Below are 19,933 nucleotides of genomic sequence, written 5' to 3' on the forward strand. Positions count from 1 at the left end.
ACGAGGAACAAGTTCAGCAGCAGGCCAGCTTGAGAGCTGCCGAAACACCGAAGCAGGTGGCTCATCGACGCCAACAACATGCAGATGAAATTGCAGGCAGAAGCTAGTGCTGTATAAATACACTGCACTTTGTAGTCTACTATTACAGTCTAGTATGTGCTGTAACCAGTACATGTCATCTGTTGATGGTATTTTGGCAGTTTATAGTGTGAAGCTGTCATTTACATGATCTATTAGGTACTAGCGGTGGAATTAAGTGTAAATTATCTTAAAAGATTTATTTTCAGCAGTTTCTACTTCTAGCTATTTTTAGATCTCCCATTTTAGGGTGGAAGGAAAATTCACAAGATTTCCTGTAATGAAATCCTACAAAACTATTTTTTATAAACAGACAAAAACAATTTTAGTACATTTATTGGGGAAATGTTTTAATACGCCAAACATATTATAACCATAACAGGAAAGAAAACAAAACGACAAGTGTGACGTGACTGTGTCCTTACAGTAAATGGAAACAAAGTTCCCTCTGTGGAGAGGTTCTGAAGGCCATGGCAGTGGATCCTCTTCTACCCTGAATAGAACAAAGTATACTGTGGATACACATTTTCAGTATTTGTTGGAGCTTTATTTCTTTCACCAAGCACAACAAATAATATGATCATCAAAAAGAAGGTTGTTCTCGATACATATATATATAGATTGTCCACCTGGTACATGCTGATATGGGTCACATTTGTACAAGAGTTTCCAGTATATCATACAGATAATAAACTAATATTCCACTCACCATTACTAGTCCAGTTACAGCTGACTTTACAACTGCCGCCCTAACAGTATCTCTTTGCAGCAGGGAGTAACACTAGAGTCCGGAGGAGTTACGTAGCAATAGTATATGTATAACGTGTAAAGCTTTGCTTACACTGAGCTTCACGCATACATACGTTGTACAGCTCTGAAGTGTGTTACTAAACATATGTAGTGATATGCCTATACTTGCATACAGTACATCTGCCATTGATTTTCATTATAAAAATGTATACCATGCAGTATATGTATAATCGTGGGGTCTTGTTATACACAGTCCAGTCATATTAACGTGACCACCACCTACCTTTGATGTCAACGTTAAATAACCAATTGCAGAACGCACGTGTCATCAGCCATCTGGGTGCACTCATCATTGTGGAAGGCACAATGGATCAACACAAGTATGCATCTATCCTTGCAGACCATGTTCACTCCTACATGCAAAATGTTTTTCCTCAGGATGATGGCATCTACCAGCAGGATAATGCGACGTGTCATAAAGCTTGCAGTGTACGTGCGTGGTTCGAGGAGCACCAGGATGAGTTTACCGTACTCCCTTGGCCCGCAAATTCCCAATCGAGAATCTGTGGGATCATCCGATCGAGTTTTTCGTGCCATGGATGCTCAACAGTGTAACCTAGCGCAGCTGGCCACGGCACTGGAGATGGCATGGCTAAACATCCCAGTGAACATCATCACAACATCCCCTCTCTTCCTGCACGTCTCGCAGTGGTCCGCTCTGTGAAAGGTGGTTATTCTGGATTTTGACAGGTGGTTAGATTAATGTGACTGGACTTTGTATTAAACAGCATAGCCCATTATGCTTTTTAACATAGTTATCAAAAATGTACAGGCATACTTCAAATATATGGCAAAAGGACACTCTTGGCATACATTTAGAAAATGCCAGTTTATAGGCATGTTACATTTACATGTCAATAGAATTTCTTGATATACACTCTGAGTGGAGGGCCCAAACACATTGTCAACAGAGTTTGGGAGCCTTCACACGGAGTATACGCCCTGCTCATTATGAATGTAAAACTCGTTCAGAATGAGCTCCCATTGATTTCTATGGGTGCTGGCATACGTGCGCTCCCCATTGAAATCAATAGGAGGCTTTTTTCCCTATTGCTCTCAATGTGATACGCGAAGGGCTATTTGTCTCCTACCTTTCGTCGTCTTCTCCGCGCCGCCGTTCGCCTACAATCCTGGTTCTTGTCGGTATGCTAATGAGCTTTCTTGCAGCACTGGGGGTGGGCCCCAGTGCTCAGACAGCATTGGGGGCGTTCACAATGCTGCGAGAGAACTCTCTTCAGCGCCTCCTCCTCTTCTTCAGGAGCATCATCTTCAGTCTCTTCTTCCAACAGTGGCTTGTAACTTCTAAGGCCTCAGGCAGAGCAGACTGCGCATGCCCACAGGCCACGAGAAAATGGCCGCTTGCACAGTATTGGAAGTGGCCATTTTTTCGTGGCCTGTGTGCATGCGCAGTCTACTCTGTCCAAGGCCCGAGGGCTTAGAATTTGCAAGCCACCCCCGGAAGAAGAGGCTGAAGATGACGCTGCTGAAGAAGAGGAGGCGGCGCTGAAGAGAGTTCTCTCGCAGCACTGGCGATGCCCCCAATGCTGTCTGAGTGCTGGGGCCCGCCCCCAGTGCTACGAGAGAGCTCATTAGCATACCGACAAGAACCAGGATTGTAGGCAAATGGCAGCACGAAAAAGACGACGAAAGGTAGGAGACGAATAGCCTTTCTTAAGGCTACCGCGACGTCGTACTTAAAAAAAATCATGTCTGAGTGATAGCATCCCTTTAATGCAAAAAATGGCAGTACAGCGTCTGTGATGCAACATTACTTTGGAAAGTCCTGTGCCATTTTGCCCTAATTTTAACACTGTTGGTATCTGGAGGCAACCAAGAGCGATATGTTAATACTGTAAATATGGATTTGTAGGGGTGTTTGGGACATTTTCTTATGTTATACTTCACCAAGTTTGATACATGATTTTATGGACTAAACAGCTTTCAAATTATTTTCTGTCTTCAGGACTTGTGTGGCATGATGAGCAACACGATTGTTGACCAACACTGAAAACTTTATATTTCAACTTCAAAATTCTGAGTTTTACAAACCGTGGGTCACAAATTTGCTCCAAAATTAATACAAAATACTGTTACAAAACATTTGGTTCAACCTACTTATAATCAACTAATATATATGATATCATTTAATAAAGAGACACTTGTCTTTTAAAGGCATATCAACCAGAGCTGTTGATTTACATGAAATAGAACAGTAATAGCCATTAAAGTAGTCATGTTGTGCCTACTATTACTAGCAGTGCTTATTATGCTGCAGCACCCTCTGTGTTCTGAGATAAGAGAATGGCAGGAGGCTGGGGGTAGTAGCCATCAATATCTGAATTACCGGGTGAAAATCTGGTAAATTTATAATCCAGTGGCAAATCTGAAAAATAAATAAATAAATCATTATCGCAACATAATTTTCCTAAATGTATATACTACATTGTTTCTAAAATATCATTCCACTCTCATGGAATAAACAGTTCTCAGAATAGTTGCTGGTACTACTGAACATCACAACAATAAGTAAGAGTATTCCCATCTGTTGGGGTTTTGAAGGTACTCAGAAGGGAAATTGTTCTAAACATCTTGGAGAACTATCCACAAATCTTCTGTGGATGTATGCTTGCTCAAATCCTTCTGTCTCATTATGTAATCCTAGACAGACTCGATGATGTTGAAATCAGGGTCCTATGTGAGCCATATCATCCCTTCAAGGACTGCTTGTTCTTGTTTACATTGACGACTGCTCTTAAGGGGGTATTGCCTACTCAAGGATCCTATCTATACTGGTAGCTTATGCAAATTGAAGAGTTTTCCTAAGTATATTGCTTTAGAAATTATGCTTTGTTTTCCTGCTATCTGAACTTATTCCTCCCATTATTTACACAGCGTTTCCATAACCACTGACCTGTGTGATAGGACAAGTGACCTCACTCATTGCTCTCACTTTTATCTACAGCTCTGCCTGCAGGACAATCAGTTCAACTAATTGCAGTTTGCTGATAAAGCCTGGCCTATTATCTCTCTATGTAAACACACAAATAACACAAAGTCCCTTCTCTACAAACATGTGCATATAATCCAATTTGCATAAGTATTGTGATACTTCATAGTGTCTTGTTCAGCTAACTGGGGGGAGGGGGGAGAAATACAGGAAGTGAGAAGAAGAGAGAGCAGGCAAACTGCTGAAACAGTGAGATGGGAAAACCCCTTTAATGTCTTTGTCTATGTGTTTGGTACAGTTGTTCTCCTGGAGCCAATCAGGTGACACCCTGACAATACTGCACAATGGATAATTATTTGCCTGTGTTTCTCAGTATTGTGGACACCATAAATTCTGAGCAAAGTCCCACCATTCTTCAGTTGCCTGCAGGCACTCACTATTGTATCACATCTTCTCTTGTTACAGCTGTCTATTTAAACTTTTCATCTCCAGGCCACAGCACTTGCTACTGTTTCTCTGCACCCTAATCCCTGTTTTTGTGCATAGTTCAGCTCACTTGGCTTTGTTTCCATGTAAAAAGGATGGTTTTCTGGCCACAATTCATCCATGGGTATATCTGGGTTCCACTGGTTAATGCAAGTTCTGAGCTGATGGCACTGTCGGACATCTTCCGATTTTAACAAAGTAAGCATGATAGCCACTTTGTCCACAGCCCTTGGTGTAACAGAAGGCAGTTTGCACCATCAATACCATCGAGGAGGCATATGATTGACTTCATATTTATTCAGTAGCAAGATGACCCCAAACATACAGCCAACTGCTATCTTCAGAGTCCTGGAAGTGATGATGTGACCCCGCAGAGCCCTGACTTCAACATCACTGTGTCTGTCTGGGATTACATGAAATGACACTGAGCAGTCTAAATCCACAGGTCTAGGGTTATTTCTCCAAGACTTTTGGAAAAACCTCAGAGTTGATTCAAAAACAGTGTGCAACGTGAATTGATTCTGTTTTGCAAGCAAAGGGTGGTCACACAAGATATTGATTTGATGAAGATTTCTCTTTTGTGTTTAGTTAATTGACAAAAATATACTCTTTATACACATTCTTACTTTGCAGCATTTTCCCCACATCTACATCTGGGACAGGAACTTGTCAGAAAATAGTGCCAATCAGAATAAAGAGGTAACTGGCTGAAAATTGATCTGGCATAACTGTAGTTACTCAGCTATAAACAAAAGCCACCCCTGAAAATAGTTTGGCCATCTGTATATTAAGACAGGCTTTAATTGGTATTATAATCCTGCTGCAGTGGTCTGACTTAAAGTTCTTGCTTCCTGATGTAAAGTCTATAACAGCGCCCCCTTAAGCCATGTGCTTACTACTACTGATACTACTACTACTATACTATACTAGATTGATGCCTGCATATGTGGCAGAGGGGCCCTTTGGGTTTTATTGCTGATGTGTTGAACCATATATGTTGGGGTATGCAATCTTTTAGTGTGATAGGAGCAGCCAGAAGATCCCTAACCTGTATGAGAAGGGAAGCTAACCCATCTCTCAAAATTTCTTTGTGAACCAATTCCAGGGCATCAGTATCACTTTAGTCAATGGGCTAACAAAGTTCAAAGCTTTTAATTGGTTGTGGTCTGTATAATATGGTCGTCAATGGATATCCAAATTTTGCTTGGTGGTCTCTAGTGCCAATCTATAATTCAAGCTAGGTGGTTGGCTTGATCATACTTGAATGAAAACTTCTCAGGGCAAGATGGTGGTGCAGTGGGTAGCACTGTTACTTTGGAGCGCTGGAGTCCTGAGTTGGCATGTAGCTGAGGACAACATCTTCTAGGAGTTTGTATGTTCTTGCCGTGTTTGTATGGGTTTCCCCTGGGTATTCCAGTTTCCTCCCATACGACAAAGTAATAGTGAATTTAGACTGTGATAGTGATGACAATATCTTTGTAAAGTGCTGTGGAATATGATGGTGCTATATAAGTACGCTAAATAAATTCTCAATTATTGCCTTCTTTCCTTCTCACTGTTTGTTACATTGTTATGTAATTAAATGACTATTATTATTTGAATTATGAAGAACCCAAATGTATTCTTTTTAATTGTATGATGACTCTTATGTCACATTTTGTCTCTTAGGTGTTCTATATTTCATTGTTATATGCTCATTTTGACCTGTATTACTATAAAACCCTAATAAAAAGATGTATTTAAAAAACAAACATACATATATTTAGTAGAACTATACCTTTAAGTCAACTGCACAAAGTAGAAGAAAAGCACTATCTAACTTTCCCCAGCATCTACATTCCAAAAAGCCTTTACCATTCCCTGCCTTTTCTGGTACCCAAGTCAGGGCATAACATCATGTTCTTTCAGCACAGTCATGCTATTATCCAATGAAGACATTCAAGTAACAGACTGAAATATACGTCTGAGCTTGACCTGCTGGAGCTTCTCGGTTACGTAATTCTGCTTTGCAGACTCACATCTGGTTTATAAATAAGCCCACATATTTTAAACATATGTCCAGACTCCATATTGGTAACTGTGCTTTTATGAGATTAATGAAATGATTGCTCTACATTCCTCCTAATGGAACAGGCCTGAGATGTGTCAGTGCATGGCCTTATTGGTATTATTATGCCGCATTCTCAACACTAATTATATGTCCATTATAGATATAGTATATTGTGGTCTGTATATAACTGATATATATCTAGAACATAGAAAGTATAGAATATACAGTGATACATCTGCAAAAGACCACTCCTTTATCTCTACTACATTTTAAGTTCCATTATATGGAAGTAATAAATATATGAATAAGGAAAGAGTAAGGGGCAGATTTAGCCATAATGCAGTTCATGAAATTGTGTGGATCAGGAAGGCCTCAAAGTGGTGGATTGCATGGGGTACATTATGGATTGCTTGTTTAAAATGTGGGTGTTTTTTCCACATCATGTCCTGACATTGCTCAACATCCAGACCTCATATGTGGCAACAGGCCAGAACGAGAGTGGAGACAGACCTGGGCAGAAGTGGAGATTGGTGAGTAGAGGCTGTACCTATTGGAATAACTCATTAGATAGTAGACTATTGTCAGATTTATTGACCTGAAAATAAGGGGAGGTTCCTGAAAAGAGGGGCGTGGCCTAAAATTTTTGATTAGGGGCCCCATACTTAAAGGAGTTGTGTTTTTTCAGACCAATATTGAGAGACAAGTTGTACAATTTTCCAATATATTTTTGGTATCTTTGCTTGCTGTCATTCATTCTGCTCACCTCTAGTGAATAAAACTCTGACCATGGTCATGTGATTTACGGTCCATGGTCATGTGATGAGCACACAGGTGCCGCTTGTTACAGTCACAGCACAATAATCAGACATCTGCCTGGTAATCGCCTGTACACCCATCACATGACCATGGACTGTAAATCACATGACCATGGTCAGAGTTTTATCCTCTAGAAGTAACAGAATGAATGACAGCAAGTCAAGATCTAGAAAACTGTGAGGAATTGATACAGAAAGTATATTGCAAAATTGTATATCTCTTTATTGTACAAACAATAACATTTGTTTCTCAATATTGGTCTGAAAGTGGCCAACCCCTTTAACTTTGTTTGCTAAAATATATGTCACTAATAGGCTGTAGTAAAAGAACAACTCACATTATCAAGTTATATAAGCCTCAACTGTGTGTATTTGGATTACTATACATCCATGCCCCTCGAAATGTATGAGTAAAGGTTTGGTTAGTATTTTGCACCTATACAGCCTACACATTATACCATTTGGGCTTGTCAGCATTCTGTAGTAAACCATTGTTTCATCAACGCAGCCAGGGCCTGTGGTGTTGGTTAAATAAAATGGGGTGCTGTTACTTGTTAGGTATACATATATAGGTGCTGATTACCAAAAAGTTGGTGAACAAGAGCTAATTTACATATAACCTACCAAGAACCATGTCTTCTAAAAAAAAAACAAAAAAAACCCAACAAGTGTCCTATATGGACAACATGTTTTTATTTGCTCTGCAGGGAATTTGTATTGAGTTTTTGGGTCCTGGTAAGTCTCTTTGAGAGGGCCGGGTGGGTCAAGAAGGAAGTGATCTGCCTCACAGAAGGAAGTGCTCTCCCGTGCCAGAAGATCTGGACAGAAAGAAAGGTAAGTATGATGGGAGGTTGTAGGGGCGTTAGTATTGGTGACCGAACATCACCGCAACATCTAAAAATGTGCCAGGGGAGGATCTGGGTAAACATACATTTTTTAGATAGTAAGTTAGAAGTTAGGCGGGGGGAGGGTGTTTAGCTTAGTGTTGAATTATCGATTTATCCCAGACAACTGCTTTGATACCTAGTTGTACATTTTTGCATAATCTGTCGAGCAAATAATACGGTTTCAATCCCCCAAATTAAATCCATAAACTGTTCAATATTCTTATATTGTACGCAGATGTACTGCTGTCAGGGTATGCTTCTGGATATAATCTGTAATTGGTAGGGGTCTGGTCCTGGCATTTTCAGCAGCCAACAGAATGAGAATCTCGGGTTATACTACGACTGGTATGTCTCACATTCTTTTATGCCTGTTAGTGAGATTTTGTATTCAGGATACATGTACCTATTCACTTTGTGGAAACTCAGATATGTGCGGTATGAATACATTTCTTATTTTCATAGTTAAAAGACCAACTTGAGATATGTTTTGAAGTGACTTTATGTTCCATTGAGTGATGGTTTTTAAAAAGTTGCAAAAAATTGTTCCAATCTCACTCCAGTGGGTGGGCACTGTAGAAAGTGGAGTAACATCTCAGGAAATAGTAGACTTCTAGATGTGCCAAATTTATCAGACAACTGAACTTGCCTCAAATTTGCCAAGGCAGACCCCAACCCAACTGACTTTAAATATTTTCCACATATATCTCCCCCTCCTCCTCCGACTTTAATATAGTTTTTTTTTTCACTCTATCTCCTAATATATATGCCTATTGTTTGCAAAGCATGCTGAGGACTAGTAGTGTTAGGCCTGGTTCACATTTGCATTCTGTATTCCGTACAGGGAGTCCGCTTGGGGACCACCCAAATGGAATACCAAACACTTTAAAAAGTGGTGAGCAATGAAAGCACACGGGCCTCAAAGACTATAATGGGGGTCTGTGTGTTTTCCGCGCAGTTTGCAATGGGCAAATATCTGTGAAAATAAAGAATACACTGTGGACTGTAAAATCTGAAGCATGTTCAATAGTGTCACGAATTCTGTGTTAATATTCTGAAGATTAAACATAGGCTAAGATGCTCTGATACTACTTAATAAGTACGCACAGTATTTTAGAATAGAATTGTATGTATTTTATATACGCCCTTTATCACAGTCCTGTGGGTTTTACAGACAGCAGAATGCCAGATGAACTGATAAATTCCTATATTTCATCTTCATAGCTTAACTAGTTAGACAGAATTCTAACTACAAGAGTTTTCAGCATTATACAGCTAACAGTTTTTCCAGTATAGTCAAAGGGCGCTATATACCACCCCCTCCCCCTCCAGATTTCCGCAGTCATATCAGGCTGGTACAGAAGACCAATATCTGCCTGTTTTCAAGTCAAGAAAAGGAGGACCCTGGGAGCACAAGGTCTCCCCTCTGTGTATGCAAGATTCCTGCAATACTTCTTGTTTTTGAAAACTTGTCTATGGAGGAAATATAAATGTATGTAATTTTATCAGATTGTATTGTAGCATCTCTTTAGAGAATTTCTGCAGAATATAAAAACAAAAAGAAAACAAAAAACAAAAAAAAAAACCCCACTGCTTTCTTCCATAAATAGCTTGATCATAGGTTATGGTACTGCACCTCTGCTCCAGCAAAGTGGATTGGGATGAGCTGCAATACCAAACAGTTTGTTGTCAATAGTGATTTTGGTTTCTAATCCTATACAATGCCTTTAGATTATAAAAAATGGCCATCGTGAAGACCAAATTACTTACCTACAATTGCCATGATGCTTGGGATAGTTATTGTGCTGTAATTCCTAATACTGGAACAGCACCATGTCATATATGTTGTATCCTGTGAGCTCTTAGCTCCAGCAATGCAGTCTGCAAAGTAAGATCCCCATTTCTTTGATATAGAATAATTTTCTTGCACTGGAAGGGTCTAGAATGAAAGAAACAGTTTTCAGTTTTAAAATGGCAGACACCCAGAGGATCCCATTATAGTTTGTTTTAGAAATCCAGCCTCCCAGGGGACCCGAATGACAGAGACCATAGAACTCACGTGAACCTAGCATAAATTATAAAATTCTAGCTCGCTGCCTGATGCTTAGATGGTTACTGACAAACTTAATACACTTTCTACCAATAAGTATTTGGACACCTGCGGAAGAATAGAAAAACATTTATTCATATTGAATAGTTGGTAGAACCCAGCAGATGCTTCCTTATGGATTGTATTGATCGACACAATACTCCCGGATGCCTGTTGAAACTCCTGGTGTATGTGAGCCATCAGTTGGGTGCGGTTCTTCTAAATTTCTCTGGCCAGCACGCGTTAGTCTCTAGTACCTCCCAGTTTTGGGGGTCTGCTGACTTGGGGCACATTCCGACAATCACCGTTCACCTTCCACTTTGTAATCACATAGGCCACTGTCGATTATGGGTAATTCAGTTCACTTGCGATGTCCCTTAAGGATCAACTATTTCTGTGGTACCATACAATTACCCCTTTCTCGAAATCGGACAACTCTGCACTTCATGTCATCTTGCATGCGACTAATGACAATGCTGTTTCCTACACGATATTTAAAGAGGACCTTTCACCACTTTTGGGCACATGCAGTGTTATATACTGCTGGAAAGCTGACAGTGCGCTGAATTCAGCGCACTGTCGGCTTTCCCGATCCGTGCCCGGTGTAAAGAGCTTACGGTGCCGGTACCGTAGTGCTCTATGGTCAGAAGGGCGTTTCTGACCATTAGCCAGGAACGTCCTTCTGCCTCGCGGCGCCTATCACACTGTGCTGTGGAGCGGGGAGGAACGCCCCCTCCCTCTGCTCACACAGCTCGTCCATAGACGAGTATTATCAGGAGAGGGAGGGGGCGTTCCTCCCTGCTCCACAGCACAGCGCGATAGGCGCCGCGAGGCAGAAGGACGTTCCTGGCTAATGGTCAGAAACGCCCTTCTGACCATAGAGCACTACGGTACCGGCACCGTAAGCTCTGTACACCGGGCAAGGATCGGGAAAGCCGACAGAGCGCTGAATTCAGCGCACTGTCAGCTTTCCAGCAGTATATAACACTGCCTGTGCCCAAAAGTGGTGAAAGGTCCTCTTTAATGGCGGAAGGCGTGACACCGCAGATATCTTTATTTGCATGGGTGTCCAAATACTTATTGGTTGACAGTGTACAATGAACTAAAGATTGATACTGTGCAAAACTCAATTATGAAAAAGTAGGCTCCCCTCAAGGAAGCTATGGGCAGCCAAAATTTTAAAGTAGCTCTATGTTTTAGAAATGATGAACTAATTAAAGAAATTTTCTATAAAAATCCAATACTAAATGCTATGCATTCTGCAAGGCTAAACCAAAGTGCCCGTTCTCTGTCGCTTTGTTTGTTAGTTTTAACCACCTGAATTCTGTTTAGGCTTTGAGCAAAGTTGCTTACAATTTTGACAGACAGAGTGAGTCATTATTAAAACAGCTGTAACTTTGAATTCGCAAAGAATCTTGGCTTTAAAATAAGACCAAGATCATGCCTGTGGCCCCAGTAGATCCTGAGATGTCTCTTGTTGAAGTGGTCCTGTATATACTCACAGCTTTCATTGTAGACAGTGTGCAGGTGTACAAGTGCAACTTGACACTGTGCAGGGAGAGGAAAAGGATTTCTTACTCTCCTGTTGCTGTCACTTCAGATGACCACACGGGAGGGGGTACTATGGATGTTGTATTCATTATATCAATCAGAGAACAGACTTGAAATTTAACCTTTTAGATGCTGTGGCCAATGCCGACAGCAGAATCTAAGGGGTTTTACAGAAAAAAAGTAAAAGCATTGCCAGATCCATAACAACCAATAAAAATTTTTGGTACATTTATTCAACATGAACATAAACATAAACATAATAAACCTCAAAATACACATTTGATGTTTTCTGTTCATCTAACCCCTCGGAAACAAAAAGTAATAAAAACAGATCAAAAAGCAATATGTACCCATAAAATACAAGGTCTTGTAAAGCTACATTGAAATAAAATTTAATCTGTGAAAACTGGAATGCAGAAATAGATAAAATGTCACTGGCTTAAGAATAAAATGCATTAGAGATCTAAAGGGTTAAAAAGCACCAGAGTTATGGGCCAGCCATATTTACTTTAACAATAAATTCAAAATCTTCAATAAAAAGTGACACTTTCGGCAGGGTTTTTACAACTTTAAAGTGACTGATGGAGAATTAATAACATCAAATTTAATGCAAAATATAATGGGGAAAGAATTCCTCAATATATAAACCAGTCACGCGCTCCCTCAGTGTAGACAAATATCGATACACAGATATGTAGACAAGAGAAGATTTATTGTAAAAGATGACACTTTTTGGGGTATTTTTGGTACTCTATGAGTGCCACCCCTTCATCAGATCTCTTAATGAAGCTATATCAGCATGCACGTGTATCGATATTTGTCTACACCAAGGGAGCGCGTGGCTGGTTTATATATTGAGGAATTCTTTCCCCATTATATTTTGCATCATATATTCCGACCCAAGAGTCGTCGCCGGTGGACGCTGCCTATTATATTTGGTCAATATTCTTATTTTGCACCCTGCTAGGCGCAACCAGAGCTCAGCTTGAATTGAAATTTCCTGAGGTTTCAAGGTCTCTTAATAAGCGTGGCCATACTTGATCAATTGCGTTATATAACATCAAATTTAGTAGAACTACGGTTCCTCAAACACTCTTCAGATGATGGAAAAGTGCTAAGTAGGGCATTAAAATGGTTGTTCAGGAATTGAACAAATACCAGAAGGGGTTCGGGAAGGTATAACATAAAAAAAAAATAAAAAAATATCATACTCACCTGTCTCTGTTGCTCCAGTGTCTGCCACTGTCTATTCACCTGAAGTAGTGCTCCCCCTGTAACTGCGAAGGCCAATCAGCAGCCACAGGAAAGGACACAGTGATGAATGTGAGTGACGCCACCAGTTCTTTGTCAGCCACCAACTGGCCTTAGCAGTCACATGGGGTGCAGGACTACTAAAATAGGCCTCTACCAATAAAAATGACAAAGTAACAACTCTAGGTCAGCAACTGCGCTTCTAACCACTGTGAGGGCGAGACTAGTGGCATTCTTAGGCTAAGTTCACACGTGAAAAAAGCTAGCTGATTTTGTCACTGATTTTTAAGCCTCACTTTTTTTGGATGCTGTTTTTTGCATTGGACGCTGTTTTTGACGCTGTTTTTGACGCTTTTTCGGTCGCTGTTTTTTTGAAGCTTTTTTTTTCCCCAGCCCATTTTTTAACTAGCCAGCCCACTGGGCATGGCCAAAACCAACCCCTTTTTGTCTGTAGGCGCCATTTTAGCACACATCTCTAACTGAGCAGAGCTCACTGCTACTTCATAGCAAGCTGCTATCTTTGATATCAAAAAATAAAATTAAAAAGGCATGGAATCATCACTTAAAAAAGTTAATTTTAACAATATTGAAGCAGTACTTACATTTTTAAATGCAATTTCCTGGAGAGAAGGGAGCCCAATGAATGCTGCTGTATCCAGATGTGCTGTGCTGTGATGAGTACTGTCACAAAATGGCTGCAGGAAGCAGCCAACACCCATGGCCACTCCTCTGGGATGTCACTTCCAAAAGTGTGATAAAAAACAGCTAGCTGTTTCAGTCGCTGTTTTTGCCAAAACAGCTGCAAAAAAAAAGCGACCAAAAACAGCTAGCTGTTTTTTCAGCGCCCAATAGACTCCAATTCATTTTTTCAGGCGGAAAACGCCTGAAGAAAGGTCATGTCGCTTCTTTTTCTGCTAGCAAAAAAAGCTAGCAATAAAAAAAGCTAGCAGAAAAAAAAAAGCTAGCAATTCACATAGGGCTCCATTTTATGGAGGCTGATTTGGCCGCGAAATCAGCTGTCAAAATCAGCGTCCATGTCCCCGTGTGAACTAGCCCTTAGGGACAAGGGATGTTCCGCATTTGGATGTTTTATGGACTACTAGATTGAATGTATTAGGATCAGTGTTTTGGGATTGCCCTCGTTAGGGTGGGAGGTACTTTTGGGACTACCGGAGCATAGTATAGTGTGTAACAGGTATTACATCTCTCATTCCCTCTCATGGACTGTACCCTGGCATATGCAAGTTGATCCCTGTTGGATGTTTATTTAATTTAATTATTTATTTAGCTTACTTATATAGCGCCATCATATCAGTCAGTCACTGTCCCATATAGGGTTTACAATCTACATTCCCTTATTATCTTTGGAGTATGCGATGTCTTCCCTACACCCCTCCTGAAAGTCCACTATAACAAGGGTTAGACCATTTCATTTAATAGTTATTGCTACTTTATGCCATTTATATTTTGTATGGTGCCTTCATTTCATGTATCTTTATATGTATTAATAGAGCCCTACTTTAATTTATTAAAATATATGTTTTATGGATTTACTTTACTGTTTATGGTTTACACTCCTTGAATGTCTGCTTTCTAGACAGAAGTTTTGGGATTTATTTCTCGGCTGTCTTTGATAGTTACCGACTACAAATAATTTGTTTCTAGTCTGATCCTTCCGTCATGCATCATCTTTTTTTTCATTATAAGGGAGTACCTATGACCATGAGCACAAAGGACATTAATGGCCCGACTGGACAAATTCCCAAAATGAATGCTCCAAAAGCACAAGCTTTACTTCTTTTACCAATCTGGGTGGTGGATTTCAGAACCTTGTGTCAGTCTTTCACTTCTTGCACATTAATAGAGCTACACCTAAGTGTTAAATCATTTCCTTCCATCAATTACCGTAATTCCAATTTTTATGTCATATTGAGGTGTCCGAATTTTCCCTACCATTACAGTAAATTAGCTCTACAGAAGTTCTAAATCACTGGTTACTACAAAGAAGCGCACTTATTTTTTCTATTAAATAAGTCAAAGTGTTGTAATAGTTGTTTCTGTTAACTTTGGCAAGGACATGTCCCACATCTGCAAGAAATCAGTTTCTGCCCTGCGTCTCATAGGCGTAGTACTATCCTTGAAGTGACCAGTATTACACTACTTTTTATTTTATTTGCAAAAACACTAGCTAGATTGTTTTCAAGATGAAGACACTAAAGAGTTCATCATCAGGGTTCTTGCCAGGGAGTTTTGGAACTGAAGGAATCATGCAATAGTCTTTAAGGAGCACAATAATACACTTGAAATTGGTCTGCACATTATTATAAACACTACAGTCCGCACAATAAACATGACAGCAATGATACAAGAACTAAAAGCAGATGTGATGTGCCTTATTCTCAGTTACTAAAGAGGTTGGTAATCGTTTAATATGAAAATATTCCTCCTCATGCACACAAAACATGGAACAAAATGTGTCAGTGTTTCTTCTCAAGCCTGCTTAGGAAAAAGAAATTTAATAATAATAATAATAATAATAATAATAATAATAATAATATGGTGGCCAAATGGGTTGTGACCTAAGTTTCCCCTGAAAAGTTTACAACTAACATACTACAATTTTTTAAGTCTAATAGTGGTGACGAGACATTTTGAAGGCAGGTTTTTAGTTGGAATCTGCTTCAAAAATCCCGCTGCAAAAAAATCCATGTGCCCCACGTAGCAAGAAACAGCTAAAAAGCGCTGCAGAAAAGACCACAGGGGTAACGCATTGTGTTTTTTTCTGCAGCACTTTTCAGGGGAAAATGTTTTGTTTTTATTAGGGAGCCTTGACATGGAGTAAACGCTGTGTATTTTTGCAAAATACACGTGTAAAAATACGCCTGTAAAATGTCATTGAAGTCAATGGGAGTCTTATTTTTACACGTGTATTTTTCACGTGTATTTTGCAAAAATACACGCGCGTTTACTCTGTGTGAAGGCTCCCTAATAAATTCTATGTTTTGCAATGGGTGAAACCAGCAGCTCAAATAAAGCCACAACAGTCTGTTATATTTACTTAAAGGGATTCTATCATTGGCTCTAGTAATTTTTAATTCAGCATATATTTGTGTAGCCTTTTAGAAAGGCTATTGCAGACATACCTTTTATTCATTAAACCCCTCAGCCGTTTCTGAATTAGCCCACATTTATTGATATGCTAATTAGCCAGCTCGGAGCACTGGAAGTTTTTGAGCACTGTGTGCTATGTGTAAACAGGGGGAGGTGAGTGCAGTGAGGCTGCTGCTGCGTCATCATCCTTCCCCTGCTGTCACCTCTCCCTGTGTACACATAGCAGACAGAGCTCAATGAACACTGGAGTGTACCTTGCTGGCTAATTAGCATATCAATAAAAGCGGGATAATTCAGAAACGGCTAAGAGGATTAATGAATAAAAGTTATGTCTGGAATAGCCTTTCTAAAGGCTATGCAAATATATGCTTAAATTAAAAATCATTAGAGAAAATGATAGACTCCCTTTAACTCTTTCACTGCCAAGGGTCTCTGGAAATTTTGCACCTCCAGTAGCCAGAGCAATTTTCACAGTTTTGAGATGGATAAATCAAAGCTAAATTACAAAATTAAAAAAGCATCCAACCCCCCATACCTATATGTTTTGTTAAAGTAGACACCTGCAGCATTGTCTCAATGCCACTTAGTACTGTATTACCTTCATGAAATTTTGATTTAAAGTGAATGTTTTATGAAAAAAAGCAAATAAATGTATATTAGTTGTGTAAGCCGATGGCCTGCAAAATAATGGAGGGGGTGTACATCTTGTCCAGACTACTCAGGTGGGCAAGATGAGAGAAAGTCCAGGAATAACTTGTTCTCAGCAGACAGCTTTTGTCTGCTGAGCATTTTGTTACATGCTCAATATTTGGCTGGATTTTTTTTAGGAATGGCAGGTAGGATTGGCAGTGGGACCTGTCATTCCACACCCCCTCCAGTCCACACATTGTGGATGTTTCTGCAGCGTCAGCTGCTGTGGATTGTCCTCATCAGTGAGGTTTAAAAGGTCAGCTCCAGCAGCAAGACTTTGGAAAGAGCTGGGCTACAGGGCCAGCTGGAAGGTCACATTGTGGGAGCTGTGTCTTGTACCATTAAATTTTGCTGTTGAATCTGCTATTATAGGTGAGGTAACCTATTTATGTGTTTAGCTAGAGACTAGCCGGGCAGGTATTTATTTTGTATTTTTTTTTTTCTTTTTGTTGCTGTTGTGGAGTAAAAATAAAACTCTACCTATTTTTGGACTAAAAATCTGGACTTGTGTGTCTATGCCACCCTACCTAGCAACCTCAGACCCTGACAATTGGCGAAGGATAAGGGCATACAGTGGTTGCTAGGGGCAACGACACGTCCACTCCTTGCTGGAGAAATTTTTTTTTATGTCCTGGGTAAAGGCTGCTGCGCTATACAAACCCAGACTATGGAAGAGCTGCTGAAGCATCTTGCGCAGTCCAATCTGCAGCAACAAGAAACCAACCATTTGCTGTTGGAACAGATTACGCTCCTTAAAGAGACTGTTGTCACTAGCCCGCAGAGACCTATGGAGCACAGAGATGAGAAGCTGGCTGTGCAAAGACCTTTGCACAAGATGACCCCAGATGATGACGTAGAGGCCTTCCTGACTGTGTTCGAGAGGGTGGCCAAACGGGAGAAAATGCCAGCTGCAAACGTCATTGCTCCCTATCTGACCGGTGAACCCCAGAAGGCCCATTATGACCTCTGCCAGCAGGATGTCCAGGACTATGACAAGTTAAAAGCGGAAATCCTTGCTCGGCTGGGGGTAACCACTGCTGTCAGCGCCCAGCGGGTACATACCTGGAGCTACCATATGGACGAGCCTGCCAGATGTACGACCTGATTCACCTGGTGAAAAAGTGGCTGGAACCAGACACCTGTACCCCTGCAACGATGGTGGAGAAGGTGGTCCTAGACTGGTTCACCAAAGCTCTGCCTCCTGCGTTGCAGCGCTGGGTTGGACCCCAAAGATGCCAACCAACTCATCAGCCTTCTGGAGAGGTACCTGATGACTGAAGCTGAACTCCACGATGACCATAAAGCGCGACCATGCTCCAGGAACACCTGGTGGAGTGCACCTCCCGGTAAAACCGTTCCGGTATTTGAGGGAGGAGTGAAAAGAGCTCTAGAGGTGTCTCCCTGGCCATCCAACAGCCCAAAAAGGGACTCTCTACTAGAGAAACCAGGGCTGGTACAATGTTGGAGATGCCATGAGCGGGGACATGCTGCTGCTCAGTGTCCATTTACCTCTGAGCCAATGGACTGTGACATTGGTAAGCGTCAATCCTTGTTTCCAGTTCCTGCCTGTGCTGCGGCGCCATGACTAGAGACTGAGCCGCAGGTCTGCAATGTTGTAGTGAGTGGCCATTCTGTCCAGGCATTGTTGGACTCTGGTAGCCAGGTCACTCTGGTGCATGCCAGCTTGATAGCTGGGGACTTTATCCCGGAAAAACTTATGAGTGTTTGTTGCATGCATGGCGTTATCAAGGACTACCCCATGTCCAAGGTGACAATAGAGACTGTATTAGGATTTGTTGATTATGAAGTGGGTGTGGTAAAAAAACGTTCTGCATAATGTGATTTTGGGACGTGATTTCCCTTTGTTCTGGAATTTGTGGGCAAAAGGTAAAACCACAAAGCCAAATATGGAAACCCCACCTACTCCTAAAGTGTATGAGGAAGATGACACCTATCTGTTACAGGTCCTAGCTGGAGAGGAAGATTATATCTCTTCCCCAGCTCATGAGCCCAAAATACCAGAGTTAGAGGTCTCGCAGAATAATTTTGGTACTGCACAATTAAGAGATCCCACTCTTGCTAATGCTCGTGACAATTGTTAACAATGTGCCTCAGGAACCTGATGCTGACCACCAATTTCCGCATTTTGCTATGAATACCTGTTGTATCGGGTTGCAAAAAGTAATGGGGAAGTGGTAGAGCAGCTTCTCATACCGAAGTCATACCGCCGTGTTGTTCTTGATGTGGCCTATAACGATGTATTTGGGGGACACCTAGGGGTGGAGAAAAAACAGGAGAGGATTCTCCAAATATTTTATTGGCCAGGCGTGTACAGGGAAGTGAAGGACTACTGTGCGTCCTGTCCTACATGTCAGGTACATGCCCCAGCCCCACATTTCCGTAGTCCCTTGGTTCTACTTCCCATCATTGAAGTGCCTTTTGAAAGGATTGGTATGGACTTGGTCGGTCCAATAGAGGTCACCAATATATTCTGGTTGTCTTAGATTACGCTACTTGCTATCCTGAGGCGGTTCCCTTGTGTAATACGAAATCAAAGAGTATTTCCCGTGAATTATTCTATATGTTTTCAAGAACAGGCATACCTAAAGAGATACTGACCAACCAAGGCACACCATTCATGTCAAAGGGGATGAAAGAGCTATGCAAGCTGTTTAAAATTACCCAAATACGGACCTCTGTGTATCACCCCCAGACAGATGGGTTAGTGGAGCGCTTTAATAAAACTCTCAAGCATATTCTTAAAAAGGTGGTAGAAAAAGATGGTCGTGACTGGGATTGCCTGTTGCCGTAACTGATGTTCTCTATTAGAGAGGTTCCACAAGTGTCTACCGGTTTCTCCCCTTTTGAATTACTCTATGGTAGACACCCCAGGAGCTTACTTGCTATAGCCAAAGAAACCTGGGAAACTGAGGCCTCCCCATACCGTAGTGTCATAGAGCATGTAGCTCAAATGCAGGATCGCATTACAACAGTCATGCCAATTGTAAAAGAGCATCTGCAAAGAGCACAAGAGGCCCAATTTTTCTTTACGTGTGGACTACAGACCAGGGAAATTACTGGGAAATGCTGATGCCCTGTGAAGAGTCCATTGTATGTTGGCTACAACTGCCCAGCCCACTGGTCTGGAGAAGAGGGGGGGATATGTAAGCC

At 41.0% G+C, this 19,933-nt stretch overlaps 1 protein-coding gene across 3 annotated transcripts in view; it reads right to left on the minus strand.

Annotated features, from left to right (window-relative positions):
* Nucleotides 1–398: 398 nt before the first annotated feature.
* Nucleotides 399–19,933, minus strand: part of NT5DC1 (5'-nucleotidase domain containing 1) — a 185,232-nt gene continuing 165,697 nt past the window's right edge. For all 3 annotated transcript variants that reach the window (XM_075268097.1, XM_075268096.1, XM_075268094.1), the window contains 2 exons: nt 9,841–10,009; nt 399–3,271 (listed from right to left, as the gene is read on the minus strand). In XM_075268097.1, coding sequence (XP_075124198.1) covers nt 3,153–3,271; nt 9,841–10,009 — 288 coding nt within the window. In that variant the 3' untranslated portion in view covers nt 399–3,152. The remainder of the gene's footprint in view (nt 3,272–9,840; nt 10,010–19,933) is intronic.

This window comes from Leptodactylus fuscus, chromosome 3 (assembly GCF_031893055.1).
Source record: "Leptodactylus fuscus isolate aLepFus1 chromosome 3, aLepFus1.hap2, whole genome shotgun sequence".
NCBI classification, from domain to species: domain Eukaryota; kingdom Metazoa; phylum Chordata; class Amphibia; order Anura; family Leptodactylidae; genus Leptodactylus; species Leptodactylus fuscus.